The sequence below is a fragment of the Carassius carassius genome, chromosome 18, assembly GCF_963082965.1.
Source record: "Carassius carassius chromosome 18, fCarCar2.1, whole genome shotgun sequence".
In the NCBI taxonomy this organism is placed as follows: domain Eukaryota; kingdom Metazoa; phylum Chordata; class Actinopteri; order Cypriniformes; family Cyprinidae; genus Carassius; species Carassius carassius.
In genome coordinates, this window is record NC_081772.1 from 4,475,874 (window position 1) to 4,503,581 (window position 27,708).

At 38.7% G+C, this 27,708-nt stretch overlaps 1 protein-coding gene and 1 non-coding gene across 5 annotated transcripts in view; both read left to right on the top strand.

Moving 5' to 3' along the window:
- The window catches only part of LOC132092162 (kelch-like protein 29), a 240,087-nt gene that overhangs the window by 131,107 nt on the left and 81,272 nt on the right, over positions 1-27,708 (top strand). For all 4 annotated transcript variants that reach the window (XM_059498263.1, XM_059498264.1, XM_059498266.1 and 1 more), the window contains 2 exons: positions 2,296-2,443; positions 13,959-14,477. In XM_059498263.1, coding sequence (XP_059354246.1) covers positions 2,296-2,443; positions 13,959-14,477 — 667 coding nt within the window. The remainder of the gene's footprint in view (positions 1-2,295; positions 2,444-13,958; positions 14,478-27,708) is intronic.
- LOC132092949 (U4 spliceosomal RNA) lies at positions 12,635-12,775 on the top strand. Its single transcript, XR_009422326.1, has one exon. It is a non-coding gene; the product is annotated as a U4 spliceosomal RNA (small nuclear RNA).

Here is a 27,708-nt window from a genome sequence, read left to right on the forward strand (position 1 = left end):
AATAATATAGTTTTAATTATTTATTTGTTTTATTTTATTAAATACAATGTGGCAAATTAGGTGCAGATTTATTTATTTGTTTGTTTATTTGTTTTTAGCATAGGAGCAAGAAAACCAGAGGAGACATTGCTAAATGCCTAAACTTTTTTATATTTGAGTTAACCTCTGGAGGTCTAATTAAATACCAGTTATTTTATATATTTAAAATAATTAATGTAATTATTAAAAAATTAAAAATATTATTTCATTAATTTAAACGGATGTGACTGGTTAATTATGTCCTTTGTATTGATTGATTGATTGATTTATGAAAGTAATTATGTATGTCTTATATATTTTTTATATCAACCATTATATCGAAATCATACAAACCAAAATGTTTTTTAAATTTGTAATAATTTCATTATGTGTCATTTGCATTTTTTTTTTGTCGTTTTTTTGCTTAAATACATCCATGTAGATTTTGTTACTTATTATTTTTGTTTAAGGTTTCGTTATTTTAATACATCAAGTAAAACTAAATTAAAAAGAGAAATGTTGAAATGTTTCTTTGAAGTAATAGACATTTTTAATGGTTTCAATTGTAGTTTCAGTTTTGGTTAGCTATAATAACCCTGATTCCTTCATATATTAAAAACGTTGTTTTTCCAGTTCTGTGGCTTATTTTGTCCCAGAACTCAAGAATTCATGCGGTTTTAAAATGTAATGATCAAACTCAAAAAGTTTTTACAGCAGCTGTTAAGCTGAAAGCACACACTCCCACGGTTTGCGGACAGAGAGCTACAGCACTTACCGTCTGGAGGTCGGTCCTTTGCATCTGCACACACACCAGTCATGATGAGATGTTTCGTTTGTTGATGATGTCAACATGCAGCGTAACCCCACAACAAATTGGCTTTGGGCCGAGGTGACAGAGATGCATGATGGGTAAATTGATGAAGTAAAGCGCAGGTCAGGGAGGATAATGGAACAGAGGAAAACTCGCAGGCCGGAGCAGAGGCTTGATGACGAGGTCTTTTCCATTAACTCAGGGGTTTTGGGAGCAGGGTGAGGTTGCGATGCAGGGTTAACTCGTCTCTCTGAAACTCGCTTCACTCATCTGTCTGGATCACACCACTGTTTGACTCCGAATCTCAACTCAATAAAAGTTGAGCAAAGAAAAGCAAGTGAAGCAAATTCCACTGCTCTTATTAATCTCTAAAGTCTGAAAGTTGTTCGCTTTTTTCCTGTTTATTTTACAGGCTTTTTTTTGAGCAGCTTCTTTCAGTCTTATTTAGCTGCCGCTTTCTATGAATACAGTACACTTCAGTGCCTCGGTGCTTCATTAAAAACACAAATTCCTTGTCTTTCATTGTGCACTAAAGTTTGATTATTAATATTGTTATCCAAGCATTTAGGGTGAAAATGCTTATGCGAGTAACAGCTTAATTTAGAGTAAATGTGCAACCCTGTTTTTTATTTATTTTATTTTAAATATTGTGAATTGCTTGAAAACAAAAGCGTAATTTGGAGAAAATGTACAATCATGATAGTTTTTTTTTTAGTTTTTTTTCTTTATTTTATTATTATTTTATTTTATTTCAGTTGTATTTTATATTTTGTATTTTATTAATTAACTGTGTAAGGTTAATTGTGAATTGCTAGAAAATGACAGCTTAATTTGGAGTAAATTGTGCATCAATTTTATTTAATTTATTTTATGAATTGGCTATTTAAGATTAATTGTGAATTGTTCGAAAATTAAGTAAATGTGCATCGATTTCATATATTGATTTATATCTTAGTACTTCTAAGAACTTGAGAAATACTGATTATAAGCGCCGGACTCCCTCACAATGTGTAATTAGAGCCTCATAATTTCAGCTGTGCAGAAAACGCAGAGGAAATCGCAAAAACCAAGCGTAAAAGCACAAAACCTGACATAAACACACATAAGTGTCATTACTGTTATTGAAATTCATATTAGGGTAGAATATTATTTTTTTTATTGTAAATAGAAAGTAATCCGAAGCTGGAATTGGTATAAAGTCAAATTTAATTTGTAACATCATAAAATGACCCATTAAATCCTGGGTTTATGAACCCATTTTGGAAGCTTCAGTAAATTGCTCTGCTTTTTCCAAATTATTTAGCATTTTCTTTTTGTGTTGTTGTGTTTTAAGTTGGCTTCACATGTCCATTCTTTTGTTTTGTGTGATTGGGTGAAAATTCCCACTGATAGAAGCTGTTCATATGAGCTGTTTTGTGTGCTATAGTCTGATCTCAATCATATATATATATATTGTCTCTTTGCAGGCAGCGGGTCTTTCTCCCGGTGAGACACAGACTCCGAGTCTCCTGTTGGCTCCTGGAGTGAGATGGGGCCAGACCCCCATCAACCAGTCCACCCCGTGGGAGACTGACGAGCCTCCCACCAAGCAGCACAGAGAGAGCGACACCGCAGGTACATCAACCTCCGTCTTCATCTGTTCCTTCATACAGATAAGGGCAACAGACAGGAAACAGTAGGTTTCCTTTGGATGAGCTTACAATGTTGTATTCCTCTTTTGAAAGTCAATTTGGATGCAGGCTGCAGTTATATGAACGAATTAAATCATAAACAGGGCTTTAAAACAAATAGTTTGGATTTTACTCAACCAGTTAACGGTCAACATCTCACTATAAAAAAATTAAATATGTCTGATACTCAGACATATATGTCTGAGTGGCGCCACTCAGATATATGTCTGAGTGGCGCCGATACAGGATGGCTGCCTCCGTGACGTGCTCTGCAGTTGTTTTTGTGTTTTTGTTAGTTTGTCCTGTCTTTAGTTATATTCCTGCAATCAGTTTCACCAGGGACGAATTGCTGGATATTCGGCAACACACATCTCCCGATATTTCACCGGTTTTCGACTATTCTGATGTTTTGCTGGACATTCTTGTCGGCGGAGCGGCTGCCCTGATCACACGCTTCAAGAGGACGCGCAGGCGGGGAAAGCGAGCGGGAGCGCTCGTGAGACTCAGAAAACGCGGATTTCGAACGCCGTTGCCTAGCATCCATCTGGCAAATCTCCGCTCTCTACCCAACAAAACGGACGAACTGCTTCTGCTCTCTAGGACAAATAAAGATTTCTCCCACTCTGCTGCTCTGTGTTTCACGGAAACTTGGCTGAATGACACCATACCGGACAGCGCGCTCCATCTGCCGGACTTTCAGCTGTTTAGAGCGGATCGCGACGCAGAATCAACGGGGAAATCGCGCGGCGGCGGGACATGCTTTTACATCAATGAACGGTGGTGTACAGATGTAACTGTGTTAAAGAAGACGTGCTGCTCAAATCTCGAAACGCTCTTCATTAACTGCAAGCCGTTCTATTCGCCGCGGGAGTTTCATTCGTTCATTCTGGTTAGTGTTTACATTCCTCCGCAAGCGCACGTGAGCTCAGCTTTACAGAAACTCGCTGAGCAGATCACAGAGACAGAACAACAACACCCAGACATTGTTTTAATCATTCTTGGGGACTTTAATAAAGCCAATCTCTCCCGTGAACTGCCAAAATACAGACAGCATGTTACTTGTCCCACAAGAGACAGTAATATATTGGATCACTGTTACACAACAATAAAGGATGCATTTCACTCTGTTCCATGAGCAGCTTTGGGACATTCTGATCACCTTCTGGTTCATCTTATACCGACCTACAGGCAGAAACTAAAATCAGCTAAACCTGTATTAAGGACTGTAAAAAGATGGACTAATGAAGCAGAGCAGGATTTACAATCTTGTTTTGACCTCACTGATTGGAGTGTTTTTGAAGCTGCTGCCACCGATCTGGATGAACTCACAGAGACCGTAACATCATATATCAGTTTCTGTGAGGATATGTGTATTCCTACCAAGACTCAACTAAATTACAACAATGACAAACCGTGGTTCACTGCAAAACTCAGACAGCTCCGTCAGGCCAAAGAAGATGCTTACAGGAAGGGGGACAATGTCTTGTATAAACAGGCTAAATACACACTGGAAAAGGAGATCAAAGTGGCAAAGAGGAATTATTCTGAAAAAATAAGGACTCAGTTCACTTCGAACGACTCCGCATCAGTGTGGAAAAGCCTAAAGAAGATCACCAATTACAAGACACCACCCCCCAGCACTGTGGAAAATCAACGACTGGCAGACGATCTGAACGAGTTTTACTGCAGGTTTGAAAGAACACCCATCACCTGCCCTGAACACCTCCCCACACAACCATTCACACCATTCACAACTCCTGCAACCAACCCTGAATGCCTCTCCAAACAACCGTTCACACCATTAACAGCTCCTGCAACCAACCCTGAATGCCTCTCCAAACAACTGTTCACACCACTCACAACTCCTGCAACCCACCCTGAACACCTCTCCAATCAAGCACTCTCACCATTCACAACTCCTGCAACCAACCCTGAATGCCTCTCCAAACAACTGTTCACACCACTCACAACTCCTGCAACCCACCCTGAACACCTCTCCAATCAAGCGCTCTCACCATTCACACCTCCTGCATCCCCCCTCTCCCCCACACCTGCAATACAGATCAGTGAGGATGCGGTGCGCCAGGTCTTCAGGAAGCAGAAAAGGAAAAAAGCACCAGGCCCAGATTGTGTTACACCAGCCTGTCTGAAATCCTGTGCTGACCAGCTGGCCCCCATCTTCACAAAGATCTTCAACAGATCGCTGGAGCTGTGCGAAGTCCCTTCATGCTTCAAACGCTCCACCATCATCCCCATCCCAAAGAAATCCAAAATTACAGGACTAAATGACTACAGGCCTGTGGCTCTAACGTCTGTAGTCATGAAGTCATTTGAAAAACTGGTGCTGGCCCACCTGAAGGACATCACTGGACCCTTGCTGGATCCTCTTCAGTTTGCCTACAGAGCAAACAGGTCTGTGGACGATGCAGTAAACATCGGACTGCATTATGTTCTGCAACACCTAGACAGACCGGGGACCTATGTGAGGATCCTGTTTGTGGACTTCAGCTCTGCCTTCAACACGATCATCCCAAACCTCCTCCTGCCCAAACTAACTCAGCTCTCCGTGCCCACCTCCGTCTGTCAGTGGATCAACAGCTTCCTGACAGACAGGCAGCAGCTAGTGAGGCTGGGAAAATACACATCCAGCACCCGTACAATCAGCACCGGAGCTCCCCAGGGCTGTGTTCTCTCCCCACTGCTCTTCTCCCTGTACACTAATGACTGCACATCTAAGGACCCCTCTGTCAAGCTCCTGAAGTTTGCAGATGACACCACACTCATCGGCCTCATTCAGGACGGTGACGAGTCTGCTTACAGACAGGAGGTTAAAGAGCTGGCTGTCTGGTGCAGTCTCAACAACCTGGAGCTTAACACGCTCAAAACAGTGGAGATGATCGTGGACTTCAGGAGAAACCCCCCTGCACTCCCCCCACTCACCATCATGAACAGCACTGTGACTGCAGTGGAGTCATTCAGGTTCCTGGGCACCACTATCTCTCAGGACCTGAAGTGGGACATTCACATTGACTCCATTGTGAAAAAGGCCCAGCAGAGGTTGTACTTCCTTCGCCAGCTGAGGAAGTTTAACCTGCCACAGGATCTGCTAAAACAGTTCTACTCCACCATCATCGAATCCATCCTCTGCACTTCAGTAACTGTCTGGTTCAGCTCAGCTTCTAAATCGGACCTCAGAAGACTACAGAGGGTAGTCCGGACTGCTGAGCGAATCATCGGCTCAACTCTCCCATCTATTCAAGAACTGTACTTATCCAGAGTGAGCAAAAGGGCTGTTAAAATCACTCTGGACCCCTCACATCCAGCACACTCCCTCTTTGAACTGTTGCCATCTGGTCGACGCTACAGAGCACTGAGCACCAGAACGACCAGACACAGGAACAGTTTCTTCCCTCAGGCAATCCATCTTATGAACAGCTGATAATAACTGTGGGACACACTACACTATTTATATTTATATACACTACACTTTTTATCCAACACACATACTTAGCGTACACGTAAATCTTTTGCACATAATATACATGTACATACATGGAACACACTATACTACTTATATTTATATTTATATACACATACACTTATTTATCCAAACACACATACTTAGCGTACAGTTACAATTTTTCCACATAATATACATGTACATACATAAATGCTCTTTTTAATATACCTGCCATACATTGTCAATTTGTATATTGTCAATCCTTACCCACCTATTTGTATTTTTTTGTATTTTTTTATTCCTTATTGTGTTTTTTGTTCTGTCGCTGTTATGTTGCACTGCGGAGCTCTGTCACGAAAACAAATTCCTCGTATGTGTGAACATACCTGGCAATAAAGCTCATTCTGATTCTGATTCTGATTCTGATTCTGATTCTAAATAGAAATAAGATATTTTCCCTTATAATAATACTTACACTTACAATACTTACACTTACAAAAAAGACAATTGAGAACTTTTTTTTTTTTTTTTTTTTTTAGAAATGATCAATACTCAATTTAAACAATATTGTGAGCAATAGCAATATTGTGAAATATACCTTAAAAAAAATAAAAATAAATAAATATATATATATATATACATATATATTGTGACGAGTCAGCTTCCTCCTCCCTGATTGTCAGCGGCACCCGGTCCTAAATCGCCGCCCTTCACCAGGCTCCCGACTGGAGTGGGTGTGTGAGAGGAGGGGCGCTGGACGAGTCAGGGCTGGTGGCGTGTGATGGGGCACACCTGAAGGAAATGGAGCCTCATCACCGCCGCTGTTTAAAAGCCCAACGCGCCTCTCCTCGGGAGACCGGTCTCTTCCCCGTGCATGCACACTGGTGTCCTCGTGGGTCCAGGAAGGGTGCGTTGAGGGACTCCCGCGCCACTAGAGACGTGAGCTGCCGGACCCGCGATCCGGATGGGAACCGCACCCGTTTACACGGCCGTCGGGCCAGGATGCCGGGCCGTCCATCCCCTGCCAGCGCCGTGGCCAACGAGAGTGATGTGGCCGCTAGAGGAAGCCGCCGCCCCTCGCGCCCCGGACCGAAGAGGGGAGCGCGTGCGGCCGCCGGACTCTGCCCCTTACCTGGACCCTTCCTCCATGAACACTGCCCGACCTACACAAACCCCGCAGCACGACGAGGACACCAGATTCCCTGTTTAATTTGGACACTCTTCCCCTTTGGCCACTTTTATCCCCTGTTTTATTTGATTTCTGTTAATAAAAGCCTCTCCGAGGCCTGACGCCACGCCCACTGTGTCTGTCTTGTGCTCCTCCCGCCACAATATATATATATATATAGCACAAACAAACAACAACAAAAAAAGTCTTTATCATTATTATTGAAAACATTTAATACATACAATTAATAATACTACATGCATAAAACTACTTTCAACAATATAAAACTTTCTTTGTGGAAACTTCTGTAGAACTGTCAAAAAACATCAACAATAATAATAATAGTAATTATTATTATTATTTCAGATAAATAAATAAATAATTAGAAAAATAAAAAAACTTCAGTGTGGACAACTCTGTATTTATATTTATATTTATGTTGTATATGTTATACACTTATTATCCCAAGTGACTAATCATTAAACCACATCATAATCATGTCTTAGTTTTTGGTTGCAGATTGTGGAAGAGGCGTGTCTTTAGATGGAATGGAATGTGCTCTTGACCAATCAGCTTCCAGGACTAGAACAGGTCTCAGATTCATGAAATGACCATAGTGACGTGCACCTAGTTATGACATTTCCCTGCTCAAATGAGCTTACATGGGCTCATGCGTCTTGAGTTTTTAGATACTGCTTTGGAATTCATCATGGTGTAGCATCAAACACAAAAAATCGAGGCATAATGAAGGGTCGACCAAAGTAATGACACTGACGCTTCCTGAATGATCTGTTAATAAAGACAGACTGCTGGCCTGACTAGCCTCTCCTGAGTGATTATACGTGGGAAATTGGACATCGCTGTTGAGGAGGACATTTGTGTTTTGTACGGCCTTCTCTCAAGCCCCCTGGGGCCTCCACGGGGGCCCCCCGCTGATGCGTTTAAGCAGGAACCGAAGTCTCACAGAGGGAGGGAGCGTTAGCATTGTGTTTCGCTCTACAGAGACACGCTTCCAGCACCTTCCTCAGAAACACAAAGTGAGATGTCACTCAACTTCCCCTCATTCGACAGCACTTGGTGTAATATGACATATCTGGAGCCCAGATCTGCGTCCCATTAGCTCAGAGACAAAAAAGCAACATAACGACTCTGCGGGCATTAATTAATCATGGCGGTTAGCAGTGCGCAGTGAGGAAGTCATTTCGGAAAAACTTTTTCCTAAACTTTCACAAACAATTGACTCTCGCATGATGCTGATTTGCACTTTAATTTAAATTAATCAAAAAAAAAACTTGTAATAATTAGTGGCTGATTTAATTTGAGAAGAAAAAAGAGATCTAGACTTTTTTCGGAAAGGACTAAGCACTCTTATGAAACAACTATTCTATCCCCTGCACATTGTAATTATATGAGCAATCAGCGCTAGGATCCATACTGCTAATTTCATTAGCTTTTCAGCACTGAAGCAAGGGCTATAATTGAGTTTCATTCTAATTTATTTATTTCTTTAATAATCTAATGATAGATATTTCATCAAAAGACTCGATTGCAGTGCACAAATCTGCAGAAAACGCTCAAATGCTCTGGGAATAAAATTTTTGGTTAATAGCACTTTTGTGTCTAATAGACTAGGAAATATTGGACTTTCTTTTGTTAGCGTGTCCGTGGCAGTTGAAATTGAGTGCAGCTATCCTTTAGTTTGTTCTGAATTATGCACGCACATCATTCAGGCTGCGGTGAATCTATTCCCGCTAGTATATTTCTGTCTCTTCAGACTAAAGTGCGGTGAAGGCCAGTGTAATGATTAATGTTTTTTAATCTTTTCCCCGCCTGGTGTATTTTGTGTTATGGACCATCATTGTTGAGGAGCTATTTTTGCAGTACAGGAGGAAGGGCATGGGGCCACAAGAGCACATATTCATGAGATAAATCTGCCATGTTGCATTGTGAGTAAACTGTACGGTAAACCGTAGCAATCTAGTTTCCATCCTGTGACCTCATGCTTAAAAAGAATCAATCTGAGACTGAAAAGTATAGTTAAAAATCTAAATTGTGTCATTATTTACTCATCATTAAGTCATTCCAAAGCCATAGATGCTTTCTGTGGAACACAAAAGAGATATTTTGAAGATTTTGTCAGTGGTTTTTGACCATACAGAGAAAGCCAATGGGGTCCATGTTTGTTTGGGCCCCAACGTTCTTCAAAATATCTTCTATTTTGCAGAAGAAAATTAGTTTTTAGTTTAAAACGCCACAAGGGTGAAGTTCACTTACCGTTCAGGATCAACCTCTTTAAAGGAGCACTCCACTTTTTCTGAAAATGGGCTCATTTTCCAACTCCCCAGAGTTAAACAGTTGAGTTTTACCATTTTCAAATCCATTCAGCCGATCTCCGGGTCTGGCTGAGGCACTTTTAGCTTATTTTAGCATAGATTATTGAATCTAATTATACCGTTAACATCTCACTCAAAAATGACCATAGAGTTTCGATATTGTTCCTATTTAAAACTTGAGTGTTCTGTTGCTACATCGTGTACCAAGACCGACGGAAAATGAAAAGTTGCGATTTTCTAGGCTTAGCCTTAGCTAAGCTTAATGAGTTACCGCCAGAAACGTAGATCGGCTGAATGGATCCGAAAACAGTAAAACTCAACTGTTTAACTCTAGGGGAGTTGGAAAATGAGCCTATTTTCAAACAAGTGGATTGTTTCTTTAACACCCAACCTAAAGATACCAAACGTAGGCATAAGCATACAGCCACAACCTGAACAGCTTTTGTGACGTATATTGTTTTCTGAACTTATCAAACATCCAGAACAATGCTTTGTGCTGGACTGAATTTGCTTGTTACAACCCGAATTCCGGAAAAGTTGGGACGTTTTTTTAAATTTTAATAAAATGAAAACGAAAAGACTTTCAAATCACATGAGCCAATATTTTATTCACATAGAACATAGATAACATAGCAAATGTTTAAACTGAGAAAGTTTACAATTTTATGCACAAAATGAGCTCATTTCAATTTTGATTTCTGCTACAGGTCTCAAAATAGTTGGGACGGGGCATGTTTACCATGGTGTAGCATCTCCTTTTCTTTTCAAAACAGTTTGAAGACGTCTGGGCATTGAGGCTATGAGTTGCTGGAGTTTTGCTGTTGGAATTTGGTCCCATTCTTGCCTTATATAGATTTCCAGCTGCTGAAGAGTTCGTGGTCGTCTTTGACGTATTTTTCGTTTAATGATGCGCCAAATGTTCTCTATAGGTGAAAGATCTGGACTGCAGGCAGGCCAGGTTAGCACCCGGACTCTTCTACGACGAAGCCATGTTGTTGTTATAGCTGCAGTATGTGGTTTTGCATTGTCCTGCTGAAATAAACAAGGCCTTCCCTGAAATAGACGTTGTTTGGAGGGAAGCATATGTTGCTCTAAAACCTTTATATACCTTTCAGCATTCACAGAGCCTTCCAAAACATGCAAGCTGCCCATACCGTGTGCACTTATGCACCCCCATACCATCAGAGATGCTGGCTTTTGAACTGAACGCTGATAACATGCTGGAAGGTCTCCCTCCTCTTTAGCCCGGAGGACACGGCGTCCGTGATTTCCAACAAGAATGTCAAATTTGGACTCGTCTGACCATAAAACACTATTCCACTTTGAAATAGTCCATTTTAAATGATCCTTGGCCCACAGGACACGACGGCGCTTCTGGACCATGTTCACATATGGCTTCCTTTTTGCATGATAGAGCTTTAGTTGGCATCTGCTGATGGCACGGCGGATTGTGTTTACCGACAGTGGTTTCTGAAAGTATTCCTGGGCCCATTTAGTAATGTCATTGACACAATCATGCCGATGAGTGATGCAGTGTCGTCTGAGAGCCTGAAGACCACGGGCATCCAATAAAGGTCTCCGGCCTTGTCCCTTACGCACAGAGATTTCTCCAGTTTCTCTGAATCTTTTGATGATGTTATGCACTGTAGATGATGAGATTTGCAAAGCCTTTGCAATTTGACGTTGAGGAATATTGTTTTTAAAGTTTTCCACAATTTTTTTACGCAGTCTTTCACAGATTGGAGAGCCTCTGCCCATCTTTACTTCTGAGAGACTCTGCTTCTCTAAGACAAAGCTTTTATAGCTAATCATGTTACAGACCTGATATCAATTAACTTAATTAATCACTAGATGTTCTCCCAGCTGAATCTTTTCAAAACTGCTTGCTTTTTTAGCCATTTGTTGCCCCCGTGCCAACTTTTTTGAGACCTGTAGCAGGCATTAAATTTTAAATGAGCTAATTAAGTGGATAAAAGTGTAAAATTTCTCAGTTTAAACATTTGCTAAGTTATCTATGTTCTATTGTGAATAAAATATTGGCTCATGTGATTTGGAATTCCTTTAGTTTTCATTTTATTAAAATTTAAAAAACGTCCCAACTTTTCCGGAATTCGGGTTGTATATATATAAAACTGAATCACAGAAAAAAAGGGGGTTGATTCTTTTCTATATCCATTGTATATCAAATCCTCTGTCAGAGGAGGTTTCTCTGGTGTGTAAGCACCCATAGGATCTGCTATCATAACTCTGTCTGCCTTTGCAATTATATTAATAGTGAAGAGATGAATATAAACAGTAAGAGCAAGTTTTTGCTTCTTGCGTATGTGTTTTAACCTTGGTGCATTACTTCATTGCTGAATGACTCTGATGTGACCCTCAAAAGATGAATAATGCATAAAGAAATAAATATTTTCCATTGGATGCCCGTGTCACAGTGGAAAATGCAGTTGTTATGAGTAAATCCCACATCCAGAACCAAACCCTATTTCTGGGTTGACTCAAGCACTACCAGGTCACAGCTGGAAAATGAGAAAATCTGAGAAGAATTAGACCTCTGAAGAATTGATATCACATTATGAGACCATCTGCTAGATAGTGTACTTTAACTCTACTCTCTTCTTGACAAATGGAGAAAAAATATTATGACTCATTTTTTTTCTACAGTCAGATGCTGTTTAAATGTCAGTGTCTGCTAATAGCTTCTACTGTACCTCTGAATAGCAATGGCAAATAGTTAACTGCTGTGACTTTACCTGCTGATTATTAAAAAACATGGTTGTTGGTGACTAATGGGTTAAAGTCAAAAATATATCAAAATTGACCAAATTTGTTTTATTAATAGACTACTGTTCAAAAGTTAGGGGTTGGTATTTATGCTCACCCAAGGCTGCATTTATTTGATCACAAATACAGAAGAAACAGTAATATTGTGGAATGTTACAATTTAAAATTACTGTTTTGTATTAATATATTTTAAAATGTAATTTATTCCTTTGATGCAAAGCTGAATTTTCAGCATCATTACTCCAATCTTCAGTGTCAAATGATCTGTAGGAAATATTTTATTATGCTTATTTGCTGCTCAAGAAAATGTTTTGTTATTATCAGTGCAGTTGTGCTGCTAAATATTGTTGTGAAAACTTTTCAAAAGAACAGCATTTATTTGAAATAGATATACTTTCGCAGAGGCAATATTGTAGCCTATGAGGCTCATCCGAGGCGCGATCATTGCTGGTTGAAAACTTTACCCAATACCCCGCCAGGATGACTTGAAATAGAGTCAGCCTTGGCAATTTTTGCCAGCTTCCCCCCAACTGCTCCCCGGGCGCCGCAGCATAAAAAATGGCTGCCCACTGCTCCGGGTGTGTGTTCACAGTGTGTTTGTGTGTTCACTGCTCTGTGTGTGTGCACTTCGGATGGGTTAAATGCAGAGCACAAATTCTGAGTATGGGTCACCATACTTGGCCGAATGTCACTTCACTCATATATTTTGTAACATTATCTTCACTGACAATTTTGATCAGTTTAATGTATCCTTGCAAAAAAAAAAAATATATATATATATATACAGTACAGACCAAAAGTTTGGACACACCTTCTCATTCAAAGAGTTTTCTTTATTTTCATGACTATGAAAATTGTAGATTCACACTGAAGGCATCAAAACTATGAATGAACACATGCAGAATTGTATTTGGAATTATATACATAACAAAAAAGTGTGAAAAAACTGAAAATGTCATATTGTAGGTTCTTCAAAGTAGCCACCTTTTGCTTTGATTACTGCTTTGCACACTCTTGGCATTCTCTTGATGAGCTTCAAGAGGTAGTCACCTGAAATGGTCTTCCAACAGTCTTGAAGGAGTTCCCCGAGAGATGCTTAGCACTTGTTGGCCCTTTTGCCTTCTGTCTGCGGTCCAGCTCACCCCTAAACCATCTCGATTGGGTTCAGGTCCGGTGACTGTGGAGGCCAGGTCATCTGGCGCAGCACCCCATCACTCTCCTTCTTGGTCAAATAGCCCTTGATGCCTTCAGTGTGACTCTACAATTTTCATAGTCATGAAAATAAAGAAAACTCTTTGAATGAGAAGGTGTGTCCAAACTTTTGGTCTGTACTGTGTGTGTGTGTGTGTGTGTGTGTGTATAAACATATATATATATATAGAAACATATATATGTGTTTTATTCTTTATTCTTTAGGCCATACATGTTATTCTAACTGACAGCAAAATGTCTATTGCAATCCTAGCTTACATTTTATTTTGATTGTTTCTCATTGAGTATCCTATTTCACTTGAAAATTGTCTCATTACTAAAGGTAATATCAAAAGCAATTCACATAGACTTTAAATGAAGCTGCTCCAAAAGTTCATTCTTTGGTTATTTAGCAAGCACCTCCTTACCCAAGGTGAATAAATGCCATATAACAATAATTGAGTACGGCTGATTGTCAAATGTGATGTTGCTTGTCCTTGACTTGGTTTTTCGTGCTCCTCAGGGCCCCCATGGGTGCCTCCAGTGGTGGCAGCCAGTCAGCCCAGCCTACTGGCCCATTCATATGGGATGCCTCAGCCGCCCGCCTATAGCCAAGGAGTGTCCGTCCAGTCTCCAATCATCGGTGTGACCCCGGCCATCCAGGCGGCCATCCCACCACACCATCCACTCATGACTGCCCACTTCCAACTTCCTCCCCTCTCTTCCCAACCGCCAGGCAGCCTGGTCCTAAACCTACAGAACCAGTCACCCTACGCCACCAGCCAACCGCCAATCACCCCATCACCCCTAACGACGGCCGGACAGGTAGTTCACCCTGCCCCTCAGAGCGTGGTGGGAAATGGTCACATGACACACGCGCTCATACAGCCACCCGCTTTGCCTTCCGCCGCGCTGCCGCTAACGAACGGGCAGGCGACCACTCAGCTGGCCTCAGCCAATCAGGAAAGTCCAAACAGGCTTCAGATGCTCCGTACAGTCGGAATGGGGAAGTACGAGTTCACAGACCCGAGTCATCCGAAAGGTAAGCGCTTCTCTTGGCTTGTGCATTTGCGACTAATGAACATGCCCAATATATCTTTTCCAGGGAATTGCGTTTGATGCCGGCAAGGAAATTGACCACAAAAGTGCTGGCGAGACATAGTTAAAATCTCCTGAGTAATAACCAGCGGTGTAAAAGCATCTCCAAGGCCGTGGATCAGTCCTGAAACAACTGTCACATAAGCAGACCTATTTCTCGCAAACTTTTATGCCAGAACCTGATAGAGTCTCCTGCTGTGAATTCTTGATGGTTTTCAAGGCTGTAAATCATTGTTTGTACAAGATAACCTTGGTCAAGACTCTGTCAGTCCAGAAACAGATGTTGCATATTCCCTGAGCAATTTTCACATTTAATGAAGCTTTTAATCTAGATTTAGATTGGCTTTCTAAGATCATTTGTTTTTTCTGTTTTTTTTATGAGCTCTATAAAATGAGTGCAGTTTACTTTCCACATCGATGCAACTAGCAGTTGTCTCATAAGATGAAAAAGAGCCAATTACATTAGACTTGCATGCATTTTTGGAATGTAACTGCTTAAAGCACAGTTAAATCAGTTGCGTTGAAGCAGATTTGGCTCTCCTGTCGTGAAAACTAGGCTCCACTTACATAATACTGCAATCCAAATGGTTTATTTCTCTGTAAATGAAGGCTTATTCATATCCGTGCTTGCAAATGTTTATTTTTATAGTCTCCCCTGCTGAAAAACAACAACTTAAAGTGCCCCTATTATGGGTAATGAAAGGTTCAAATGTTGGTTTTGGGAGTCCCCAACAACAGGTTGATATGCATGCAAGGTCAAAAAACACTTTAATTTTCTTATAATATGCATTTATTTTTTTACCTTATTTGCTCAACGATTCCCGAGTTTTTCCTTGTCTGCGCCTGCAACAAGTGGGCGGGCAATATGCTAATGTTTCCTGTTGACATCAACATGAAACAGATTGGGATTCGTTTTAAAAACGACACTTTTAAATGATTCAGAGTCGACAATTTCTTTTTAGAGACAATAACTGTATACACGGTGCACTTTCAGATTTAAAACTTTGCAGGAGGTTTTCATTCAATTAGAACTATGTTACACACTGCATGAAAAGTAATTTTAAAAAAAATCCATAATAGGGGCACTTTAAGATGATGTGTTGGTCTAAGCTAGTTTAAGTTGGTCTTGCTGGTCTTCCAGCCTGACCAACCCAATAAAACTGGACAAAACTGCTAAAAACCATCAGGTAAGACCAGCCAAACAAGTTTGGAGTCCAGCTAAGACCAGCAAACCACCTAATACAGATTTAAGCTCTTTTTGTTAGCAGGGTTTTTTTTGTAGTCTTCTGATACAATCATATACTAATATATATTTGTTGCAATATTGCATTGGTATTTCAGGTCCTCGTCTAAATATTTTATTTATTTGTTTGTTTATACATATTACTTCATATAGTTCAGTAAATGAAGAAGCAGATCATCTCAAAAAGAAAAAAAAAAAAAGATCTCAGTAACATTAAATTTTTAAGTAAATCAAATTGTTTGCAAACTCAATGAACTCCACTTTTCAGATCGCTTTGAATTTAATTACTTACCAATTTGAAAATGCATGAAATTGAGTAGAAACATCAGAAACTGCATGTTAAATGAAAGGAAACAGATTTGTTCTAGAATAATAATTTTTCATGTGTGCATTAGAGAGACAAAAACTGATACAGAATATTTATTTTCTCATTCATTTGCTGCAGTATCAATCACAATCCAAAAAAAAAAACCAAACATTGAATGGCAGTGTATGACTTTGGTGGTTATCTTTTTCCAGCTCAATGAATTCCCTTCACTTTCTTAATTAGTTAAAAACAGTTGGGTTCTCTTGACTTTGATGGTTGGCTGATTTATTCACTAACACGTTTCACCTTGTTGACCAAATTAGCACATCGGGGCAATTTAGATCTAAGATCTGGTTGACAGAGAACTTGGATTCCCTGGTGGTTTTAGTTCTGTTTCCTGCTGCTAAATCCCTTTAAAGAAGCGCAGATCCTTCATGGGTCAGCACACACCAGCAGCAGTGTGAAGAGTGTGGCTTTCTCTCTTAATACAGCTGTGTTGTGCTTAAGTGCAGTGGGCAAGGTTAGCAAGGTTTCGGTCTTTGTGCTCATGGCTGTTTTTAGAGATGGAACATGTTCCTGTCAAATAATGCTGAGCGTGGAATGCTTTCTAAAAACTTTGGACAGTCTGTTCCTCCTAATGTTTCATACGGCTTCATTTGACCAATTCGGGCTCATTTGGGTTTGTTTGGCTGTTGTCCAGTTGGGAAATTGTCTCAGCTTCAGTCCGTTCACTGACCATCTTTGTCCATATTACACTCAAAATGGCAATAGCTAGAAGAAAATCAGCTATTTGATTGGCTAGTTTTACAGATTTTTTTTTTCTGAGTGAGACGGTGCACTAGTACACCGGAAAATCTCTAGAAAATCTGGATAGTGGAAGGAAATCTTTGAAAGATATTTAGACGTAAACTAGATATCCATCAACAGAACTCTATATATTGCTTTGTTTTCTAAACTTTCTGTAAAATAATCTGTACTTACTGCTTTTAGACAGACAATAATTCTGATTTTATTATTAATATTATTATTATTATTATTATTATTATTATTATTATTATTATTATTATTATTATTATTTTATTTTATGCAGATAGACACCAGTTTTATTTTTGTTATTTTTTTATTAAACATATTTCTTTGTTTTGACTGGTATGGTTTATTTATTTATGTCAGAAAAACCCACTTCATCATCGAAAAACATCACATAAAAACAAACTGTGGTTGTTTAGACAAGTAACCCAATCCAAAGAAAAAAGGCACTATTATTATTATTATAAATTATTTTATTTAAAAATATATATTTTTATTTCTAAAACATATTAATTATTGTCATTTATAGTATTTATTTATTTATTTATTTTCTTTGTTTATGAATTATGTCACCAGAAATCTGTTTTTGAAAGATTTTGTACATTTTGCTAAATGTACTGCTTAGTGTTTTTCCATTATTGATTTAGATTAACCTTTGTGCAAAGCTTTTTTTGTGCGAAAGCTTTGAATTTAGTAGAACATAAGCTTATACTCAGAAAGTGCTCAGTTATATTAAAGGAGAATCAGTGCTGTTATATCCATTGACAAATGAGCGATGCTACATTTTATCATTAGTTCACATCCATTTATCATTAGTTCACATCCATCTACAGCACAAAAATAAAATCCACATTAAAGTCTGGCATAGAAGGACTCATTAGAGTAAAATGCAGTATGCAATTCTACCTTCTATATTCCTTTTTCATAAGAGCTGGTTTTCTCTAGGTCATACAGTATTTCTCATTTCATCTAAAAAGGTCATTACACATATCTGACCGTAAATCTGTGTCTGCTTCATTTATGATTGAAAACTCAGAATTGAACTCAGTCATTGTAGTGCACTCATTGGTTGGAATCGTTAACATATTCTTTTTCAAAAGTGATGAAATTAAACTTCAAGAAGTCGGGAAATTCAAGGTTGTTTCAGAGCCATTGAGCTGATTTATATTGTTCCTAGTGTCTTATCAGCATAAAAATATAGATTTGAGATTGCAATGGGGGAGTAAAGTCTTTGACATGCGGTGTTTAAGGCCGGCAGCTGTTTTCGGGGAAGACGCCAGTGGCACTGCTCTGTCACACTCAGAAGGGAAGTCATGCTTCAGAAATGTGTTGTTTCTCAATGAGCAGCTGCCTAAAAACACTATATTTCACAACAGAACAAGACAGATTGAAGACTGAGCCCATATTTTTTGACTTGCGAGACATTGGCCCTGATTGGCACCAAAACCGACCTGAATATCTCATCTGATCAAGGAGAGCTGGTTCCTTGGTGCCAACATGTTGGCTGTGGTTTTCTCAATCACTTGAGAAGGGAATCTCTGTAAAATTCAGTGTGCAGCAGAGGGTATTTTAGGGACAGATTTTTGCCGGTGACAGAATTCAGAAGTAAAAGGATTATGCTGTATCACAGGCACATACAAACACAAGCAGATTTGACTCACTCGTTGGTTTTGAAATGGCAATTTATCATCACACTGCATCGTGAAATTGTGTGTTTGTGTGTGTTTGGGATGTGTGTATTCAGAATTGACTAGCTAGTGTGTTGTCTGAATGACTAGTTAGTAGAGATAGATACCGAGAACCGGTGGTTTTTTTTGGACCGGTACATAATTGGGTCAATACCGGAGTACCGATAAGCTTCAGGACAAACGATACTGTTATCGATACTTGCGTTGTTTTATCTCTGTATACTTCAATGTTAACAACGAATTAGAAGCTGCTGCTTGTCATTTCCCTTCACAGAAATATGTGGCAGACTTTGCTCAAGGTGCTTTGTTATATTCAGTGCATGTGCTGTGTGTGTGTGTGTGCGCGTGTGCAGTCAGTCACCGCGGCAAGAGTGAAACGTTCGAAAGTGTGCTGTCTGCAGCCTTTGTCTGCCCTGATCTTCATTTACAAATGCGTCATTAAAATGAACTGTAACTCAGTGAATACTCAACGAAGAGACATGAGAGAGATATCTATAGAAAGCATGACATGTCTACTTTTAAACTAAACAAGTGCTGCCGAAAACAGATATTCTGTGATAAAATAATCCATATGAAAACAACGCGATGTTCGTCTTTCACGTCTCCCTTCATTATATCTAATGCGAGATTAGATATAATGAAATAATGGAATAAGACCCCCATGCATAATAAATTCACATACACATATTCATTAAATCATTCATAAATATATTGTTTTATAATATATTTTATATTATATTTGTTAATAAATATATTGTACATTTTTAAAACATAACGTGTTTTATTTTATTAATGTTGACCTCACTGATCAAGTTGGTTGGAGTGTTTGTAGTGTGTTGGTCTGAATTCACAGTTGGAAAGCTCATCCTGTAGTTCCAGCAATGCCATTTTCCACATCCAAGTGACACTAGCACAGTGACTTTGATCTGTTTGCTTGGAAATGACAGCCGTGTTATCCAGCGCAGTTCCGACTCCACGTGAGTCCCGTCTTTGGGAATGAGTCGAGACAAGCTACTGGGCCGTTGACATGGAGGCAAACACAGACTCTTTGCAGGAAACCTTGTCTCATTAAGACAGATCGGCCTCGGGCCATGCATTATACGCCCTGCTACGAGAGCCACACGTGGAGAACTGAAGCTGCGGCTCACGGCCTGAGTGTGTTTCTCCTCACATTATAAATGAACAAGCATCTATGTTAATGAGCAGGGACTTGAGGAACGATGCCCTAACTCTGCAGGGATAAGCGCTTGATGGACGACACAATCTTAGATATCAGAAAATCGCATGTGGCAGAATGATTCAGAGTAATGTTCTCACAAAATCCACCTCATCCGATGCTCACGAAAACTCACTAGCAGCTGGAATATGTTTTTCTTCAGATATAGAGCGTTATATACAGGTTTTGGAAATAAAATCTTTACTCTGTTTATTTCTGTATCTTTATCATTATAGTTTTAGATATTAAAGATTGCAGTTGTCAGAATAATGCATATTTGGCAAAAAAATATTTGATAAAATTTGATAAATTTGATAAATTTGATATTTTTTTCCACCATTTTTAATATGATTATGCCATTCACAGTGCTATATGGGATTGTAGTCCTCACTAAAGCCAAAGTTCACAGGCTTGTACCTTTGTCTGTATCTCTTTTCATATACTTTTTTGGTTCAAATAAAATTTTGTGATTTTTTTATTCACTTTAGAGCTGTTTGGTTTGGTTCATGGCTTAAAATAAAGTCTTTTTTTTTAAATCCCTGTGAAAAATATGAATGGAAAAAATACTTGGAGAACTTCCTCTGCTGAAAAAGTAGGCAAGCACTCTATTGTGTCTAGATGAAAATATAGATATGTAAAAAGATCCCAGTGTGCACATAAGCAGCCCCAGGAGTGTTTGGTGCTCTCCAGTACACCAAATCCCATAGAGTTTGTGGTTTTAAAGTAAATCCGGGCTGTGGTGCTCACAAGGGCTCGGGATTGTTGTACTAAAGAGCTCTCCAGAGTTGGAGCATCCAGTGTTCCCCTGCCGTTCCAGACAAATGACCTATAATGGCACTGGCAGTTTTGGCTGTTCAGTTAGGAAACTAATCAGTTTAGACAGATGATTAACACTGTGATACAAGGGCCACCCCAGGAGCGTCCCGCTTTGACGCAGGCTCTGCTGCTGCTTCTGTCTTTTGCATATACACTTGTGCATTTGCGTGCATTTATTAAAAATATTGCTGTCGTTGTGTCTCCTAATCATGAGCTTATCTGTAAGCCATGCAGCAAGTTTCAGACACTTTAATGAACGCGTTTATTTGTGTCCTTCATAGCTGTTGTTTTCTGTAGTCTTAACTGATAATCTGGAATAATAAGGTCGGTTCAAGCGATGGGTTTATCTAAAGCTAATACTGGTGGCAGTGAAATTTATGATGTTTAAGATTGGTATTTACTGATGTTATGTACACGTATTATTATATACAGTGTCTTCTGAAACTATTTAGATACTTAAGACTTAAGATTAATGTTTAAATAGCATTGCATTAGTTACAATACATCAAATTATGATAGCACGAGCAAACTTTTCAGGAAAATCTATTAATATTTACTTTTCAGGCTTATTAAGAATAACATAATAATAGTATTAATAATATTTTTTTAATTATAGGCCTTCTTTAGAGTCTGGCGAATAGTAGTATTAATGTTGACCTATCGTACAGTATGTAATAAACATTCAGTGGAAGCAATGGAATGTAATTCTCTTTTAACCCCTAGTATTTTTTCCTTCACCTGTTGTCATGGTGTCACACACAGAGCCAGGTGAATTTGTGCTGAATGGAGTGTGAAATTACAAAAAAGGTCCTACCGCTTTAAGATGCAAGCTTTAAAATGCAACAGCAACTTAAAAGGTTTTTCTGTCTGACTGTATCTAAAAGCATATTTTTCTTTCATATCATCCATCAGGCTAGATTGGACACCCCAGTTGCTGTATTCAGCCCGTGGGCTGTTTCTGTATATTTGCATGTTGGCTGACTGCTGTTGTAAATCTGTGTGACTGTACAGCGCTGCATTTGGCCTCAACAACATTTCTTGCTTTTCCATGGTGTTTAGGAGGATGAATGTTCTCTTTAAAATGTGAAGACATCTGTTGTGGCTGCATCGTTATTCAGAATTCCCTCCAAAAAGATTGAATGGGTTGCATGTTTGATTACGGACTCATCTTGTCGGCGTGTGTCATGATGGGAAACATTGATATTTACCACACTTAAATTTCGCAAGTTTCAGTAGCAAATTGTACACCTGTTTGTGAATGCCAAGCAGGTTGTTTAAAAGCACGATGTCTGGGACTAGTCGCCTGACTGGTGAATGCAGGAAGCAATTTTGCTATCTGTCAATGGAAGGGAAATAGCTGGTTTGTGATTATCTAGTGGTGTTTTTACTCCTTTGGCAGTGGGTTAGCATGTGCCATAGTTTATGTGGATCCGTGTTCGTGATTCATTTTGCGAAAAGATAAATTATGCATTCAACGTCCATTTGCCAAACCTTAAAATTGAGACTGTATACGCAATTAAAAGCATTTTTATTGAATGTGAATGGGGGCGTTTGGATGGAGGAAGAAGCGGATGCTATTTACCTACTTCCCTGATCAACATCGGTAGAAGGTGGAGTGAAGATGAGACGGTTAATTGCAATTTCTTTGCTGTCTGCTGGTGGAGGCTGTGCTTGGATATCCATATCAGAATTTATTACAGATGAGTTCATGTCAAGTCTAAACTGAAGAAATATTTGATAAGGTTTAAAAGAAAGTCTATCAAGGCTGTAGTCTGATTATACTGTATTCAGCACAGACTGTAATATGTGAGCAGTATAAATGTACATATTTGTGTTTTTGAGAAAATAAGGTTTATGCATGGTTAGTGAAAAAAAATCTATTTTTTAAGTCACTGATATAAGGCCATAAAACACATACAGAACATTTGTCCACAAGACTTGAGAACTGGATGTGGTAGACTAGAGTTTTTGCCAGCATAATTGTTTTCAGCTTTAATAATAAAGAAAGCTTTCTTGAGCTGCAAATCTGCATATTAGAGTGATTTCTAAATGATGATGTGACACTAAGACTGGAGTAATGATGCTAAAAATTCAGCTTTTCATCAAAGGAATAAATTACATTTTACAATATATTCACATAGAAAACAGTTATTTTAAATTGTAATAATATTTCAAAATGTTCATTTTATTTTCGATCAAATAAATGCAGCAGAAGAGACCTTAAGAAACATTTTACTGGTAGTGTATTAAATATAAAGCAGTTCCTGCTGAAAAGGCCACTTATGCCGGTTAGAACTAGTTAGTGTTGGTTTGGTACTAGACTAGCTGAACAAAAGTCAGTCGAACAGGTTTGGAACAACATGACGGCGAATAAATGATGACAGAAATGTATAAAGCCTGCTAGAAAGCTTCACCCAAAATAACGTACATATATTTTTCTGTATATATTTTAGTAGTTATCATTGTTACTATTGTGCCTGGACTGATTCATATCTTTTGAAGAAACTAGTCCGTTTGCTATCCCAAACAGGAGCACGTAAAGTGGATTATTTGAGGATATTGTGTGGACTCATCCATGTTCTATATTGTAGTTACTAGAATAGAGAACAAAGATGATCCCACGCGAGATCGTCCGATAATCCAGCTGCTTGTTATCATCATTTCTGGAAGCAGGTGTAAATGCGAGCACGTCGCCCTGTGTGAGCATCTTCCGCCGCGGAGGTGCAAGGAGTCAATGCTAGATAATTATTTTGCCATCATCCATTGAGATGTATTTGGAGCTGAAGTGGAGGTTGGTGTGAGTCTCTTCTTATTATGGTTCTTAAGAAGGGAGCAACCCTCTGTGAGCCATACATTACGTCCCCTGCAGTTAATATGCAGACGGCAGGAGAGCTCATTAAGATTGATCATTCACAGACCGCCTCCTCCGTACCCAAACTCTGCTCTGCCTTCATTAATCACTCGCCTTTCAAGATAATGCACCGCGTCGCCTGACAGGTTCGCTCCGAGACACCGAACCGCGGCCGGGAAACTGCAGTCGCTCTCTCAGTTGTTGGATGCTCACGACGTGTCCACAAACTGTCACCAACTCCTCTCAGAATAGCTTTTATTTGGCTCTTCTTTCTCACTTTGCATCTTTATCTTTCTCCTCCTCTGTATGTTTGCCTTTCAATCTTTGCCTCTCTTGATGTCTTATAAAACACTTTATTGTCTGATGTGCGCTCTTGTAAACCATTGTAACTGCGGTTATTCTAGTTACTTATTCCAAGTTAAAGCTTTTAAGAGCAATGTTTAATTAAAACACATAATGAATACCCAATATCAGTTACTGTTAGGATGTATTTTACTTTTTGAAGGTGTTAGAATAAGTAGATAATTATTTTCAGTTTACATTTTCAAAACCCAAAGTATTAACTGTTTTTGAATGATAGTTAAAATCATGCAGTTTTTTTTTTGTTTGTTTTTTTTTTTTTTTGAGGAAGAATGAGCTTTTACTTTTCAGAAAAATCTAACTTCAAATTTTTTCCTTATTTAAAATGGGTGGGAGGAAGCCTTAATTAGGTTCTGAGCCATAATTACAAATTGTTACAAAGTCTTGGGATTGGGCTACTTTGACATGGTAAATATGGTATAAGCATGGTAAAAACTCTTTTTCTGGGACATCCCTCTCATTTTCTTTAGATAATGTAAATGTATTTGAAAATTCAGCTTTGCATCAAAGGAATAAATTACATTTTAGAATATATAAAAATAGAAAAAAGTTATTTTTTAAATTGTAATAGAATATTTCACAAAATTACTGTTTTTACAATTTTTTTTTTAAATCAAATATTGCAGCATAGGTGAGCAGAAGAAACTTCTTTCAATGTTTTTTTTTTTTTTTTATATAAATTTTTTTAAAAACTCCTGACCAGTATTGTGCACATGCATACTTTTTATTTATTTATTTACAAAAAAGTCTTATAATTATTGAGCCTAAAAATAAATGTAGAATGTGTGTATACATCTTTTCTTGCTCTGTGTTTTTTTTAAGGGGACTTGTCAGGAAAGATGAGATTAGCCTCTGGAAAACAAGACTCAAGGTTTTCCTGTGACATTTGGGAATGAAAATGGCTTCCCCACACAACCTCTGCTGTCAGTTGCATCAGACTGCTTTTTTAAAAAGTTCATACTTGAGTACCGCTAATGTGTGTCCAGCCCTCATGCTCTCATTATCAGAAGTGTGAGAAACGAGGTCAGAGAAAATTGATGCCAAACTAGTTCCTTTCATTCTCACCCGTTTTTTTTGTCCAACAAAGTGACATTCAAACGGCTCGCAATCAGAGGTGCCTCGTTTGCATATTCACCGGAGGGACGTTTTTGGTAACCAATCAAATCAGGCCTCTCCTTCCTGTGGGAACGCTCACATCAGGGTGCAGGCGGAAGCCAGCGGGGTGAACCCGCCCCCTTCTCAGCAGGAAGTCTTGGAGGAAGTACAGTAGAGATGGAGGATGGGCTGCGCAGCTCATTATACAGGAGCAGTGATTCAGGACAGCCTCGTGCTTTGTAACACTATCATTTCAAGGGATTCTGGCTCTGTTTCCCAACACATATAGACTGTTTGTGTCCTAATCAGTTTTATCGAAGGTGTAAGGTGAGCAGGAAGTGTTTAGCAGGGATTTGTAATGCTAGAGACTTATTTGGCAGAAGTGAGATGTGTGTGTGTGTGTGTGTGTGTGTGTGTGTGTGTGTGTGTGTGTGTGTGTGTGTGTGGATAAGGGCTCGGTCTTTGCCATTATGCAGAACCTTTTGAGCTCTGTGAATCTAAAAATATTGAAAATGCATAAATGTGCTGCAGAATTTATTTCCCCAATGTAAAGATTTCATAATTATGACTTTTTCTTCCTAGCAACTGTGGTTTTACGTCTTACAGTTTAGACTTTGTTCAGAGCAATTCTCAGAATTCAGACTTTTTCACAATTTTGAGCTTATATCTCACACTTCACACTATATATATATATATGAATTCGAATTTGAATTCAAAATTGAATATGATGTTTTTGTTAATTTCCTGCTGGACTTCCTGGAGATGGAAATCATACAAGTTAGCTTCTTTATCATTGTTAGGTGAACAAACTGTACTGTAAGTAAAAAAAAAAAATAATAATTCAATTATAATTAAGGTTTTTCTTATATTAAGAGGGTTGTAATGGGCTGTTGCTTTTTTTCATTAAAGGAAATTTACAAAAAGCAAACAATATGGAAAGTGAATTTGAGGATGCAGGGATAAATTAAAAATAAAAATAAAATTGTCTGAAACATTCGATTTTAGAAAGAAACTAAACTTTGCATATTCTAAGGCAAATACTGCTTGAATGATTTTTCATGTTAGACAATAAAGCAAAAGTGACAACATCTGCTCAGATCACAGCGAAATTATTTAAAATTAATTTCTATATTCACTTCACAGTGATGGCATTGTGTAAAAGCCTAACTTATATGATTTATCTTATATGATATATATTTTAAAAATAAATTAATAAATTAAATAAATAAGTGTGTTAGATGGGCTCATGAAACTGCATAAGTCTCACTGTAACAGGAGCAGATGCCGGCACACAGCACGCCAATGACGCATGCATTTCTCCACTAATGAGAATTCATGTAATTAGGGATCAAGAAACAAAGGCGAGCGAATGGAAGAATAATGCAAGTATGAATCGCACGCACTCACTTATAAACGAAGAACTCTAACATGCATATAGACGTCACTCTGTCATTCCATAGTTTAGAAAAGCTTTACATGATAAATGCAGCTCAGTGGAAATCGTCCATAATCATTCATGTTGTGTTTGTAAAACGAACTCTAGACTCTAGACGGGCTAAAATACATATTGAAAAAAAAAAATACTTTATTGCTTAAAAATACACATTTCCAGAGCATATAATGTTTTGTATTGGTATTTGGCTCAAACCTTGTAATGCTTTCACGCCCGCATGGTAGAAATAAATTGATCCCCTTGTGCTTTACAAAGATAATCCATAATTGCCATCACCGGTGGTTCATTAGCAGTGTGGCTACAGCGAACACGTTCTGATAATAACTCTTTTTATTGTGGCTTCTCCTGGAACTGTGCAAAGCAAACTCCTTGGGGTCAAATCAAAGTTTCAGCAGCTATAGAGATTGTGCCTGGAAATGACTCTCCATACAAATCCCGAGCAGCTAAAGTGCGGCGTTTCTCGGAAACGTGGACTGAAAGCGTTTTTCTAGTATTATCATTGCTCAATTTGAATGCATCTGTTGAAATAAGGCAAAGCATAGGTGTGAAAAATGCTTGCTTTGACATATTTTATGATGCAAAAGTTGGAGTCAGCACTATGTTTGTAGAAGTGAGCTCTACGATGTGTAACAGTAAATGAAATAAAAGGCAATGATGTGCAGATTCCATATACTTACTGGCTAATGCGTACTAAAATAACTCATGTAGTAAATGCACATGAAAGTGTGACAGATTTAGATGAATTCTCTAGATTTTAAGGCACAAATGGTTTACATTTGCTTTATTCAGATCAAGTGTGTTGAGTCATGTAAGGCTTCTTGTGCTGTGCTGAAAATCATTTGCCTAATTTGGTGTTCACAGTAGCTTTTAAATCTCTCATTATGCTATATTATTGCCAAATCTTGGATTCAATATTTATGTCAACTTGTTTGCTTTCAGTTAGGACAGGTTTTATATTTCTCTTTGGAACTGATTGACTGTAGTCCTTGTTGATCTTCGTTCTTTTTTTTCTGTAAAGGCGGGTAATTTTGCTAATGTTCACTCAAAAACTGAGGTTTATATTCTAAGATCAATCAAAGCGACACAAAACATGCTTTTGTGTTTATTTGATTATTAAAGTTTGGTTGATTGTTCGCCGGTTCCCGGCTCCTTCTTACATTACATTTACATTACATTTATCTGACGCTTCTTCCCAATGATTATGAAGTTTTAATGCGTCACATTGGTGCCGAAGCCTGGGAGAAGGAGGGACGGGCTGCTGAAGATCCCTCGCCGCTGGGGTGAAACCGCGGTGCCATCGAGCGGGCGTAGCAGTATGGCGCCAATGTAACGCATT